Genomic DNA, 12,825 nt, shown 5'->3' on the forward strand with positions numbered 1-12,825 from the left:
TGAACTCCCTCCTCTGGTGAAGGAAGGTAGTGAGGCTGATTACCAAACACATGGGCAGCTAGATAATGACTGGGTGGCTGGAATTGAGGACTGGATATAAGGCTGCCGACGCCCTTCTTCCTGGCTGGTGATTTCCTGCTGGATTCTTGGAGACCAGTCTGATTCCTGCATCTCGAAGCTTAAGTTTTTCTTCTCTGCTTTGTACTCTTCAGTTTTGTTTTTGTTTTGCCTTGTTTTTTGGGAGTTCTGCCTTCCCCGGCCGGGGGTGAGCTGAATTCCATTTTTTGTCTCTGATCTGTTGATATTTTGCTCTGTCTTCAGAATATACCTGAGTGCTGATATAGTCTTTTGAAGCCTAGCGACTTCAGGGCCTGTTTTTCCTATCAGTCGGTTGGCTCATTTTGATAGGGTTTTTGCGGATGGCAGACAGCAGCTTTCCTATCCTGTCCTATGTAGTTAGTTTGGGCCCCATCATTTGCTCAACCTATCTTTCTATCTGTGTTAGTGTTTTCATCTTGCTTCACCGTCATTATATGTTGGGGGCTGCCTATTGCTTTGGGGTCTGCTCTGGGGCAGTTTAGTTTTTCCCCTTTCTGTCTTTAGGCTATATAGTTCTCCGGCTGTGATCGAGGGGTCTAGGGCACCGTAGGAACCCCCCACGGCTACTGCTTGTTGTTGTGGATAGGTTCAGGGGTCTGCAATCCGATAGCTGCCAACCTCTCTGGTTTTTCTGGACTTAGCTGGAATTTAGTTTTTTCCTCCTTCGGTGACTCATCATAACACATTTGTTTGTGCACTCCTGATTTACAGAGCCTGCGGTCAGGGTCAGCACCCTCTCCAAGAAATGTGAATTTGACAGCTAAATAGTGGCTGCAATCTATCAAACTGTCCTATATCGAGCGGGAGCTCCTTCAGCACGCGTCCACTCACCTCTCCCTCAGGCCACGCCCCCCCCTCCCCCGATCATGCTAGGATAAGACTCATCACTAGTACTGATGTGGAAAGCTTTTGTGGAAAGGTTTAGGAGAAACTCAAAAGGTGTCACATTTGCCAGTTTTCATCAAATCAGCTAGGCGATCGATCGGAGACAAGTAGAGGTCTCTTGCTGTACGGGCTTGTCTCATCTCAGAAGCAAAGTCACAAGTTTTTTTTACAATCACAGAGATAAGAAAAATAGGAATGGCTTCTTACATTACATTACCTAAGAGAGAAGATATTTTAATTGGGGAAAGAAAGTATTTTAGTTGGATTAATAACGAGTCATAAATTGACTCCTGTAGAAGTTTATTATGAATTCCGTAGAAGTCCTTGAAGCTCGCTTTGTCCAATTAACTAGAATTTCAAACATAGACATTAAAAGGTTAACAGTCAGACACCTGTATATAGAGCCAGCGCCCGGTGTTATTGCTTTTATGAATAACACTTATAAAGCTATTATTAAAATGCAAAATTAATAAAGATTTATAGGTTGATTTAATTGTCTAAAATAATAATCAAAACTAACTATAAAATATTTACCATAACAGTATCTGCCCCAAAATAATATCAATAAAAACGTCAGGTCATTGCACAAAAAAATAAGCCCTCACCCGGCCCCATGTCCCGAAACATGGAAGCGTTGTGGTTCTTGGAAAATGGCGACCAAGAAAGAGATTTTTTGTTTTTTGTAAGGGATTTTGGAATTATTGTTCACCACTTAAATAAAAAAATAAACCTGTACATGATTGGTGTCTGCGTACTCGTACTGACGTGGAGAATCATATTGCCGGGTCAGCTTCACTGTATCTGTCCCGTTAAAAACGAGCCCTCGTACTGCTATAGGGATGGAAAATAAACCGTTATGGCTATATCCAGGTGAATGTTGAGATTTATCTCTATCAAAGAGGAATAAAAACACAGTAACTCATCACTGGTGGAGACGAAACTTAGAGAAGTTGTGATTCTTAGTACAGCGCCTCCATCTGACGAGGGTCTTCCCTGTCCCTCTCCTCAGTGTCCTCATCCTCCGAGTACAGAGCGGAGAGCATAAGGCTTTGGCCTCACTGATTATCACTTCATACTTGTGGCCACAATGTGCTGGGATCTCGGTACCGGTGGTGACGACCACAACAATGTATAGTTGTATATAGACAGATACACGGCAGGTCATGTATTCAGTCTGTGTGTCTTCACAGATGGATCCAGGAGGAGAAATCCACCAGAGAGATGTCCCCGTCCTCTGTGTCCCCAGGACTGTCCAGAGGAGAATCACAACATCCCGGAGGATCATCAGGTAGATGACACTGAAGCCCCCACAACATCTGACCATGAAGTGATGGGACCTGAGCTCATCTTACATTTTTCTTTTTAGGGTGAAGATCTGATTGATATTAAGGTTGAGGTTATACATGGAGCACAAGAGGCGATCGCAATATGGGCCGATCAGCAGGGTGAGGAGGGGAGACTGTCATGTCTGTTCTGTGGTCACCTACTACCACTGCCATTATCTCATCTCATGACACAATCTACCCCATCACTGTGTCTCCACAGATGGATCCAGGAGGATAAATCCACCAGAGAGATGTCCCCGTCCTCTGTGTCCCCAGGACTGTCCAGAGGAGAATCACAACATCCCGGAGGATCATCAGGTAGACGGCGCTGAGCCCTGTACCGGATCTGTATATGGTGGGACATTTCTGATCGAGGTCATAGGTGTCACAGATTTTGGTGGTTTCTTGTATTGTGCTGATTGTTACATCTGATATATCAGGAGGAAGATCCGACTAAGAATAAAATGAAGGATGAGACAGAAGAAGAAGCGATGACGAGTGGGGATCAGCCTTGTGTGAGTGACTGGAAGGAGGAGATTCCGGTAGATGTTTCCACAGGTATGTGATAATTGCTGTGATAATGATTATGATGACCGGTGTGTGATGATGATGACCGGTGTGTGATATCGTGTGGAGTCTCCGGTGCAGTGAAGCTTTATCCACTGTCCACATCACAGCAGTAGCGTCCGGTGATGGCGCGGCTTCTCCTGTAGAGTCCGGCGGTGCACCGATGAATAACGGGGCCGCCTTCACATCTCTTCTTAATGATTTAGGAAGCACAGATTTAGTTTTCCTTTACCTTTGTGAATATTACTTTCATCCTTTCCGTCCATATTTTTTTTCAACAAGTCCCTTGTTGCCATATAAATGACTGAAACCGTACAAGCGAGTAATCGCGTAACAGCCGTTGTCCGGCACCTCCCTCCCCTAACATTCCTCTAACGTCCTGCATGTCCACACATCTATTGATGGAATTTATGTGAAATAAAGACGCACAGTTTTTCAGCTATATCGGTGAGTGCTGCATATTTCTTCTTTTTTCGCTTCACATTGAAATATTCATGTTTTTTTCATGCAAGCACCTCCATTTTTTGACTGAATTATATGCCGCAATACTTCAGATAAATAGCTCCGTCTGGTAATGTGGTGATTTGTGTGCCCTAGTATGCCGTTCATGTTTGCTCTTTGCTGGGATCATATAAATGACTGAGTTTGTGTTACAGGTTATGGATCTCAGTGATGTAGCAGCCTCTTCCTGGTGCTGACGAGTGACGACACATGATTATCATGGTGTAGGTCATGGTTAATATCCAGTTCTCGCAGGGTTATCTTTTGCTGGCCTCCCTTTGGATCTGGGAGGGCTATTTATACTCACTCAAGACTAGGATTCCTGTCAGCTATACTGTTGTTCTGGCTGTGTGTCTGACCCCTGGTGTGAATGGACGTTATGTAGTCATTTACCTGGATGACATCTTGATATACTCTGAGGACACTCAGTCACACTTACACCATTTACATACGGTTCTTATGAGACTCCAGGAGAACCATTTGTACGCTAAGCTGGAGAAGTGCTCATTTTTTATGCAAGAACTGTCTTTTCTGGGTGAAATTGTATCCGGGGAGGGATTCTGCATGGATCCAGGGAAGGTTCAGGCCATTACAGATTGGGTGCAGCCTCATGACCTGAAGGGGTTGCAGCGATTTCTGGGCTTCGCAAACTATTATAGGAAGTTCATTAAAGGATTCTCGCAGGTGGTGAAACCCTTGACAGACCTCACTCTTAAAGAGGCAGATGTAAAAAATTGGTCCGTGGCCACAAAAAATTCCTTCCTGGCATTAATGAAGTGTTTTACTACAGCCCCTGTGTTGGTACAACCCGATTCGTCAAGACCTTTTATCATGGAGGTCGACGCTTCGGAGGTGGGGGTGGGGCAGTGTTGTCCCAGGGCCCCTCTACCCTGACTAACCTCAAACCCTGTGCTTTTTTTCTAAAAAATTCTCTTCAGCCGAGAGAAACTATGATGTCGGTAACAGGGAATTGTTAGCGGTTAAATTGGCCTTTGAAGAATGGATGCATTTTTTGGAGGGGTCTGCTCATCCCATTACGGTCATCACTGATCATAAAAATTTGGCCTATATTGAGTCTGCTAAGAGATTGACCCCCAGACAGGCTCGGTGGGCACTTCTCTTTTCTTGATTTCATTTTACTATTACATTCCGACCAGGGTCTAAAAATGTAAAGGCAGATGCCTTATCCCGAAGTTTTGATTCTGTGTCTCCTCCATTCTTCAACCAGGAGTGGTTGTAGCCGAAATCTCCTCTGAGTTACAGAGAGAGAGATCCTGGAAGCACAAGCTCCCAGGAATAAACCCCCAGGTAAATTGTTTGTACCCGAACATTTCCATCTCACACTCCTGCAAGAATTTCATGATTCTGTGTTAAGTGCTCACCCTGGGATTGCAGCTACCCGGGGGGCAGTGGCTAGGGGTTTTTGGTGGCCCTCTATGGGTACTGATATCAAAAGGTTTGTAAATACTTGTGGGGTGTGTGCTCGCTCTAAAAGCTCTCAGGTCCGGGGAATTGGTGCCTTTGCCAATTCCGGATAAACCATGGACACACCTGTCCATGGACTTTATCACTAATCTTCCCCCTTCCAAGGGCAACTTAGTGGTATGTGTAGTAGTTGATAGATTTTCTAAGCAAGCCCACTTTGTGCCATTACCTGCGTTACCATCTGCTGAAACCTTGGCCCGCTTGTTTATACAGCACATCTATAGTTGTCATTATCTGACAATCATGTTGGTTTTTGAGACCTGGTGTAATCAATGTATAAACATGGAGACAAGATCCTGTGTAACACAGGTACTCGGATGCAGTGACACAGACTCACAGAGCAGGGGTGAACTATTATTCACTTAATCAAAACGGATCATCTCCTCGCAGGGAGAAAACAAGGGAAATATATTTAAAGGGATGGAAGTTAAACAGGGTAACGGTAATTCAGCTTATCCGTCTGTTTCATCAGTTTCACTCATCGTGACTCAGTTGTCTGTTTCTCTCTCAGAGTCCGATAGATGATTGGCTGCCGGCTGAGGCCGATGTTGAGGTTTTAAAGCTTCCCCTCCTCACAAATCAGTCTTCCCCCTCCTCCCCATTCAGTCTTCCCTCTTCTGGCGGCAACGAACAGTCACCGGTGTGACCCATTGAGCCCCTAGTCCATCACGCTACTTTACAGCCGGGTGTCTTTCACAACAATCTCCCGCTCTGCATGCTCTGCTCTGCACGCCCGGCGACGCTCCCCGGTCCTTTCTGCACTCGTCCCCCTTCACTGCCGCGCAGCCTGACGCTACTCGTGCGATGCAGGTTCTCACTCTCACTTCCCGCACAAAACCCCTTATCCTCCTCTGACTCACCACACGCCCTCTCTGCAGGTCATGGGTCTCCTCCATCCTCAATTTCCATTCCCCCTGCAACAATACGTGCGACCCCAGCAGTTTCGGACCCACAGCCCGGTCTTCCTTACACCTGCCCAGAGCGGGCGCCCTTTACCATGCACGGATTATATTCATTTACGGCCAGTATTGTAATATGGATAGATTCACTGTATGGAGAAGAGTATTGGGCCGCCCCCATCAATCACTGCATTCTGGTTTCTCCTTCAGGCACCATTGCCCCCGGGTGTAAAACATCCGGTTTCTCAGTTTTTATTTTTTTTTTTTACTTATAAATAGGATGAAAATACTTTCTGACAAGAATTGTGTTTCCAAAAATATATACTCCTGCCCAGGTTCCCGGTTGTTCCCCCTAGATTTGTGAATAAAATGATAACGGGGTGTTACCATTCTCCATGCATGCGGCCCCACAGTTTCTGACACTCAGCACTGATTGGACAATGTAGGGGAACGCCCTTTTGACAAAGGGAATGGTAACACCCAGGTGTCAGTATTTTCCTACATTTATAGGTTGAATAGCAGAAGAACTGCACAGATAAGTGAGAAATAACATTATTACTCCTGGAATGTGAGGATGAAAAACTAAGAGAAAAATAATTAAAAATCAATAACAAAAATGGATCTGTAAGGCCTATAATGGGGGAAATGTTTTTCATAAGAATCAGCTCTAGTTGTAGATGAGAGAAGTCACACCAAGGTAAGGTATTAGTTGATATTCTGGCCATAATACGTAAGCTGGCAACCCACGTCAAGGGTCCTTACACTTGCAAGTCCTACTCTAACATAAAAACCACAAAAAAAAGCAAAAAATCTTCCAACTAATACCTTACATATATTGATATGTTTTTGTGCACTTTATTTTTATTTTTTGCAGTTGGGCCCAAATGGTTCTGTAAACTGTGGCCTCTGTTCACACAGGATGCATTATTGTTATTATTATTATTATTATTATTATTATAATATTATATATTATTATAGTTAGCACTGGGCAGCCCACCATAGGGCGTCATTAATAGGCTGTGATCCTGATGCTCTGCATTCCTTGTGTGAACATTGCCACATACAGATTATATATTTTTTTTGCACGGTGTGCCACACGGCCAATCCCTGATTGTAGGCTGGCTGTCTCATTTGCTATTTTGCACCTGTGCAGTTGCCATTTTACTTGGGTCCGCTGCACCCTGTTAGTGCATTTGTATTGAGGCTTCGGCCTGTTTCACACTTCAGTTTTTTGACGTCAGTCAAAATCCGCCAGAGGGTGAAAAAAACGGATCCGTCTCCGTTTTGTCACAAACGGATGCAGCAGGATCCGTTTTTCGACGGATCCGTCTTAGTGCCAGTTCGTGAATTTTTAAGATATCTGAGCCTGGAAAAAGAGAGAGAGGGAGAGAATTTTCTCCCAGAATGGAATTTGGGGTTAAATTTATGGCAAGAAAATTCTTCCGGGCATGCTCAGTGTTAAAAGGCGGATCCGTTGCTGGAATCCGTCAAATAACGGTTGGCAACGGATCCGCCGCCCATTATAACAAATGGCAGATAGCGGCGGATCCGTTGCTCTCCGCTGTTTTGACGCTGACAAAAAACGTTGCATTGTCCGTCCACTCAAGACAGCGGACTCCAAAATGATGGCTGATCCGTCAAACAACGAATCCAACTGATGACCATCCGTCAAAATCCGCGGCTAATGCAAGTCAATGGGAAAAAAAACGGATCCGTCAAAAAAATGGCGGATCCGTTTTTTTTTGCAAAACGGCGAATTTTGACTGATGGCAACAAACGGAAGTGTGAAACAGGCCATAGTTAGACAGGTAAGCATCTTTGTCTGTTTTTGTTTTTTCTTGAATATTGGAGGATTCTTTCCTCTTTTTGTGGTTTTTATGTTACAGCTGAATCCTTCCACGGTCTATGTAGAAACTGGAGGTTAATTTTTCCTGAATGAGTCATCAGTCACTGCACAGGTCCCTGGCAGGGGGAGGAGGTGAAGAAGTGATTGATAAATGCAAGGACAAGAGACTTCCTGTTTCTACAAAGAGCAGAGAAAAGAGAAGAATTAACTGGATAGAAAATGAGCAACTGTGAATGCACAGCGCGGTATAATATGGTGGGTGCATTATATGAGGAGGAGGACGGCTGCTTTATCACCGACTGACGGGAGCAATGAAACCAGGTGCAGAATAGATCTGTAACTGGTGATGCCCAGCAGACTGCGGGAGTTAATAGGATGTGGCGCTGCCCCATAGGTCACTGCAGGGGAGGGTGGGGTAGAATTATTACTGCACCCCCCATGCCACTGCACTTGCCATCCTGGAAGCGGGGGAAGGGACCACTGATCTGAGCTGAGGGGGCAGAGGACACCATAGGGGACTGGAAAAGGGAAATGTGTAGTGTTATGAATGGGTCAGGAGGAAAGCGCAAAAGGCTATGCCACCAGAACACCAGAGAGGTTGGTCACTCAGCGGATTGCAGACCACGGATCTTAACAACACAACTAGCAGTAGCCGTGGAGCGTACCTACGATACCCTAGACGCTTCGTCACAGCCGGAGGACTATCTAAGCCTAAAGACAGAAAGGTGAAATCTAAACTGCCCCGGAGCAAATCCCCAAAGGAATAGACAGCCCCCAAACATATATTGTCAGTGAGACAAGATGAAACACAAACACAGACAGAAACTAGAGTAAGCAAATGATGGGGCCCTTAAGGACTAGATAGGACAGGACAGAAAAGGCACTGTCTGCAATCACGCAAAAACCCTAAAAATTCCAACACGACTGAAGCACAAAAATACTGAGGTTAGCACAACCTCACCCCCACTATATCAGCACTCAGGTGTGAACTGGTCGCTAGCAACAGGTTTATACAGCAGGGGACTGAGCAAACAAACACAAGATACAAAAATACAGGGCAGGAGCCAGCAGCCCCAGGGGGAGCCAGCTGACTCCTGACAGCAAGGCAAAATCAGATGCAAAGGATTTATCAAATGACACTTAGATGGAAAATGCAGGATCAGGAAGGAGACAGAAATCCTCACTTTGCACAGACAGGAGTATCACCGGCAGTCACTGAGAGAAGCTTGCTCGCTTATATACTCCCAGTCACTACCCCCACTTCTCCAATCATCCTCTGCAGCTGTTGGATTAACATCATGTTGACCAGCTCCACTACCAGCAGTATCCACCAGAGGGAGCCCTGCCTCAAAAGTCGGATTAAGAGAGTTCACAACAGGGTAGTGTTTGTTCAGTGGAGGGTTGCTGGAACTGTGGGCAATACAATTAATCTAAGATGATGCAAAATGTTTCTAGATTAATTTTTCTTTTACGACTTTTCTACAATAAATACATTTTTTTTTTCCCCAAACATTTTTGTGTTCCCAAATTCTGACAGCCGTCAGCCATAAGTGATATATAGTGTTATAAGCCATCAGTGATGCATTTTACGTGGTGACGGTATTGCTCATTGGTACCGTATGTTATACACAACTTTGTGATCAGTTTTTATTACACTCGATAAAGAATAATAAATTTCATGAATTGTATGAATAGAAAATAGGAAACTCTGTAACATGTCACAGCAGAATCTGCGCATTTCTTCTTCCGTCTTAGAATTCTCAGTTCCGGGGTAAACTCTCTATTCAGTTAGGAAACATTGTTACATTGAAAACTTTAAAAAAAAAAATTTAGTTTTCATACGCTATTTCTGAAAAATCACAATGTCTTTTATGTCATAGCAATAAAAAAAAAATGATTAAAAACAAGCACATCTACAGGACATATGACCCTAGTAAGAAAATATAGGTCCATGGCATATAAAAATATAAATCGACATCATGGTAGTAGGATAGAGGCACATGAAGTCATAAGCATCATTTGTGTGTTGTCAGCTACAAATACTTGCAATCGTAGATATAAAACTAGTATTATATTAATGCTGACACATATTTGAAAAAAGTCAAGCTTCCTCAGACTGTCATGCTGACGTTGTGTCAACTGAGGGGAAAAAAAACAACTAAGTGTCCCAAAATAATATTTCTCCTTCGTCTCATTGGGGGACACAGAGACTGTGGGTGTGTGCTACTGCCGTCTGGAGGCTGACACTAAGTAAACAAAAAACAAGTTAGCTCCTCCTCCGCCGCATACACCCTCGCCCCGATAGCGGGCGGAAACCAGTTTTTGCTTAGTGTCTGATGGAGGCACACGCAGTCTGGGTTTCTCCAGACTATTTTTTTTTTTTTTATATATATTTTCTCGCTATGAAGAGGAGATAGGGGCGACGGACCCTATTGAAAGGGTCCGATCTCCCCAAAACATCAACGGGCGAGCACGCGCGAGTATCGCCTCCGCGTATCCTTTCCCGCACCAAGGGACATCTCTGGGACTTTTCCCCAGACATCTATTTTTCTTTTTTATTTTCTGAGAAGATATGACAGGGGCAACGCATCCTATTGAAAGGATCCGATTTCCCCAAACCAGCAACGGGCGACCACGTGCGAGTGTCCCTCCACGTTTCCTCTCCCGCGACGTGGGACATTATGCCAGACTTAGCCCTGTCCACCCCTAGGTAGTGAAACCATGGGCTTGCACAGAGGCACAAGACTAGTCTGTGCGCCCCCACTGCTCCACAAACGCATGACGGCAGTGCTGCATGGCGGCGGACGGTCCCTCTCCTCGCCCAGACAAGGCGGACGGAGCTAGGGTGCCTGCACCGTCCGAAGATGGATTACCTCATGTCCTCAAGGAGGTATGGTTGGGCTGGGAGGGCCCCTGTGCAGCGAGAGGCTCCAGGCTAGCGCCGGCTTAGGAAGAGCGACGAACACTTTAATACAAGTCGTATGCCCCAGCAACTCAGGGCTGGAGCTGCATGTCCAGGGCGGGCGCTGGATAAAATTGAGGCCCCGGCTTCAGAACAGGGTAGGCCGCGGTCAGCAGAGCATCGCAGCCTACCCAGAGAGGAAGAGACAGCAGGAGCGCGGGGAGACAGCAGGAGCTGGGTAAGTGCGACCCCGTCCCGGATCCACACTAGGGCAAGTGTTCCTCCTCCTCATTCCCCCTTATGTTTTAAAAAAAGGGAAAAAGAGAGAGAGAGAAAGTTGGCCTTTTCTGCAGTATGTCTGGAAAAGGGAAAAAGCACACGTTCCTTTATACCGCATGCTTTTCCTGTGGGGCTGTGTTCACGCGAGCGCAGACTATTAAGTTATGTGAAGCCTGTAGTTCCGAACGCGCCCAGTAGCCCTCCCCTCCAACGGAGCCCAGGGGTTCTGATCCCCCGGAATGGGCGTTATCACTTTCTCGGTCTATGGTTTCGCTTACGAAGGAGATTGAGACCCTTCAGGCCCCGGATAGGGGTAGAGACGACGGCTCGCCTGTTTGGGAAGGTTCATCCACCTCACAAGAGCCGCCGGCCTGCAGGGGCCGCACTCTCTCTCTAAACAGACGTACAGGGAGATATCCCATATGGCATCTCCGGGCCCCTCCGGTGCTTCGGCATCCGTGAGTGCGGCGTCTCGCTCACCGTCACCATTGTCTGGGAGCGAGCAGAGTTCGGATGAGGACATGCAGGAATCCCTGGACCTGGATACCCCGAGGTGTCGGGAGACGGTAGACAGTCTCATTGAGGCGGTCAATCAGACTCTAGGTATTGAGGAGGATGTCTCCCTAACCGCAGGGCATAAGATATCTTTTAAAAAGGCCAGGCGACCTCATAGGGTGTTTAGCACTCATCCAGAATTCGAGGACATGGTGCAACGGCACAGGGAACGTCCAGACAAGAGCTTTTCGGGACAAAAGACGCTAGAGACGAGATACCCGTTTGCACCAGAGCTCTGTAAGACATGGACGGAATCTCCGATTGTGGATCCCCCAGTGTCACGCCTGGCCTCAAGATCCCTGTTGTTAGTGCCTAGTGGTTCTTCCATTAAAGACCCCACGGATCGGCTGATGAAAGGTTTAGCCCGCTCAGTGTATGAGGCATCGGGATCAGCACTTTAGCCTTCATTTGCGGCAACATGGGTGGCCAAGGCCATGATGTCATGGTCAGAGTCTTTGAATAGAGTCCTGCAAGATAGAGATTTGCCGATAGAGGTGTCTGAGATAGCAAATCAGATCGCGATGGCGGGTGACTAATGCATCCTTGGATGCGGCTAATTGTGCGGCACTAGCGGCGGCAAACGCTATCGCCATTAGGAGAGCCTTGTGGCTAAGGCTATGGCGGGCTGATTCAATTTCTAAGAAATCGTTAATGTCCCTCCCATATCAGGGTAACCGACTTTTTGGAGAGAAATTAGACAAACTCATCTCGGATGCCACAGGGGGAAAGAGCAGCTTTCTCCCACAGCAGAAGAGTAGACCGCCCTTTCGTCAACCGCAGGCACGCTTTCGAGCATTTCACGCCCCCGTATGGGCAACAGCGGCCAGTTCTACCGCCCCAGCTCGCTACAACCAAGACAGAGAGCGCCAGGTCACGTATAAAGCCAACCCGCTGGGGAGGATGCGGGGCTGTCCACCCAGGTCAAGGGGGGCCAGGTCCTCGAGGCCCTCAGCAAAATGACTCGAGGCATCAGGTACCCGAAGACAGCAGAGTAGGCGGTCGTCTGCTCAGGTTCTGCCACGTCTGGGTCAAGGTGGCACACGACGCATGGGTGGCGGAATTAGTGTCATCCGGGTACAAAATAGTTTATCGGACATCCGCCAAGGCGATTTTTTTCTTTCCCGGCTTCCCAAATCGGAGTCCCGGGCAGAGGAGTTGCTAGGAGCCATCAGGATTCTCCAGAGCAATGGGGTCATTCTCCCGGTACCAGAGGGCGAAAAGGCTCAAGGATTTTATTCCAACCTGTTCGCGGTCCCCAAGAAGGACGGAACAGTAAGACCGGTTCTGGACCTAAAGCTCCTAAACAGGTTCATCAGAGTCAGGCACTTTCAGATGGAATCCCTCCGGTCACTGATATCGGCCATGGAGCAAGGAGAATATTTAGCCTCAGTCGGTGTTCAGGATGCCTACCTGCACATCCCTATTTTTCCCCCGCATCAAAAGTTCCTTCGGTTTGCAATCGATGGCCGGCATTTTCAATTT

General features: G+C 46.6%; 3 protein-coding genes across 4 annotated transcripts in view; 2 read left to right on the forward strand and 1 right to left on the reverse strand.

The window, feature by feature from the left end:
- Window positions 1-12,825, reverse strand: part of LOC141074931 (uncharacterized) — a 1,026,924-nt gene that overhangs the window by 279,456 nt on the left and 734,643 nt on the right. The gene's annotated exons all lie outside the window — the stretch shown is intronic.
- Window positions 1-12,825, forward strand: part of LOC141074948 (uncharacterized) — a 157,679-nt gene that overhangs the window by 136,174 nt on the left and 8,680 nt on the right. The gene's annotated exons all lie outside the window — the stretch shown is intronic.
- The window catches only part of LOC141074945 (uncharacterized), a 38,713-nt gene that overhangs the window by 18,994 nt on the left and 6,894 nt on the right, over window positions 1-12,825 (forward strand). Inside the window, exons 5-8 of the mRNA XM_073562274.1 lie at window positions 2,175-2,272; window positions 2,351-2,429; window positions 2,530-2,664; window positions 2,750-2,867. Of these exons, the coding sequence (XP_073418375.1) occupies window positions 2,175-2,272; window positions 2,351-2,429; window positions 2,530-2,664; window positions 2,750-2,766 (329 nt within the window). The 3' untranslated portion in view covers window positions 2,767-2,867. The remainder of the gene's footprint in view (window positions 1-2,174; window positions 2,273-2,350; window positions 2,430-2,529; window positions 2,665-2,749; window positions 2,868-12,825) is intronic.

This window comes from Dendrobates tinctorius, unplaced genomic scaffold, assembly GCF_039654945.1.
Source record: "Dendrobates tinctorius isolate UK_male_01 unplaced genomic scaffold, ASM3965494v1 ptg000342l, whole genome shotgun sequence".
NCBI lineage: Eukaryota > Metazoa > Chordata > Amphibia > Anura > Dendrobatidae > Dendrobates > Dendrobates tinctorius.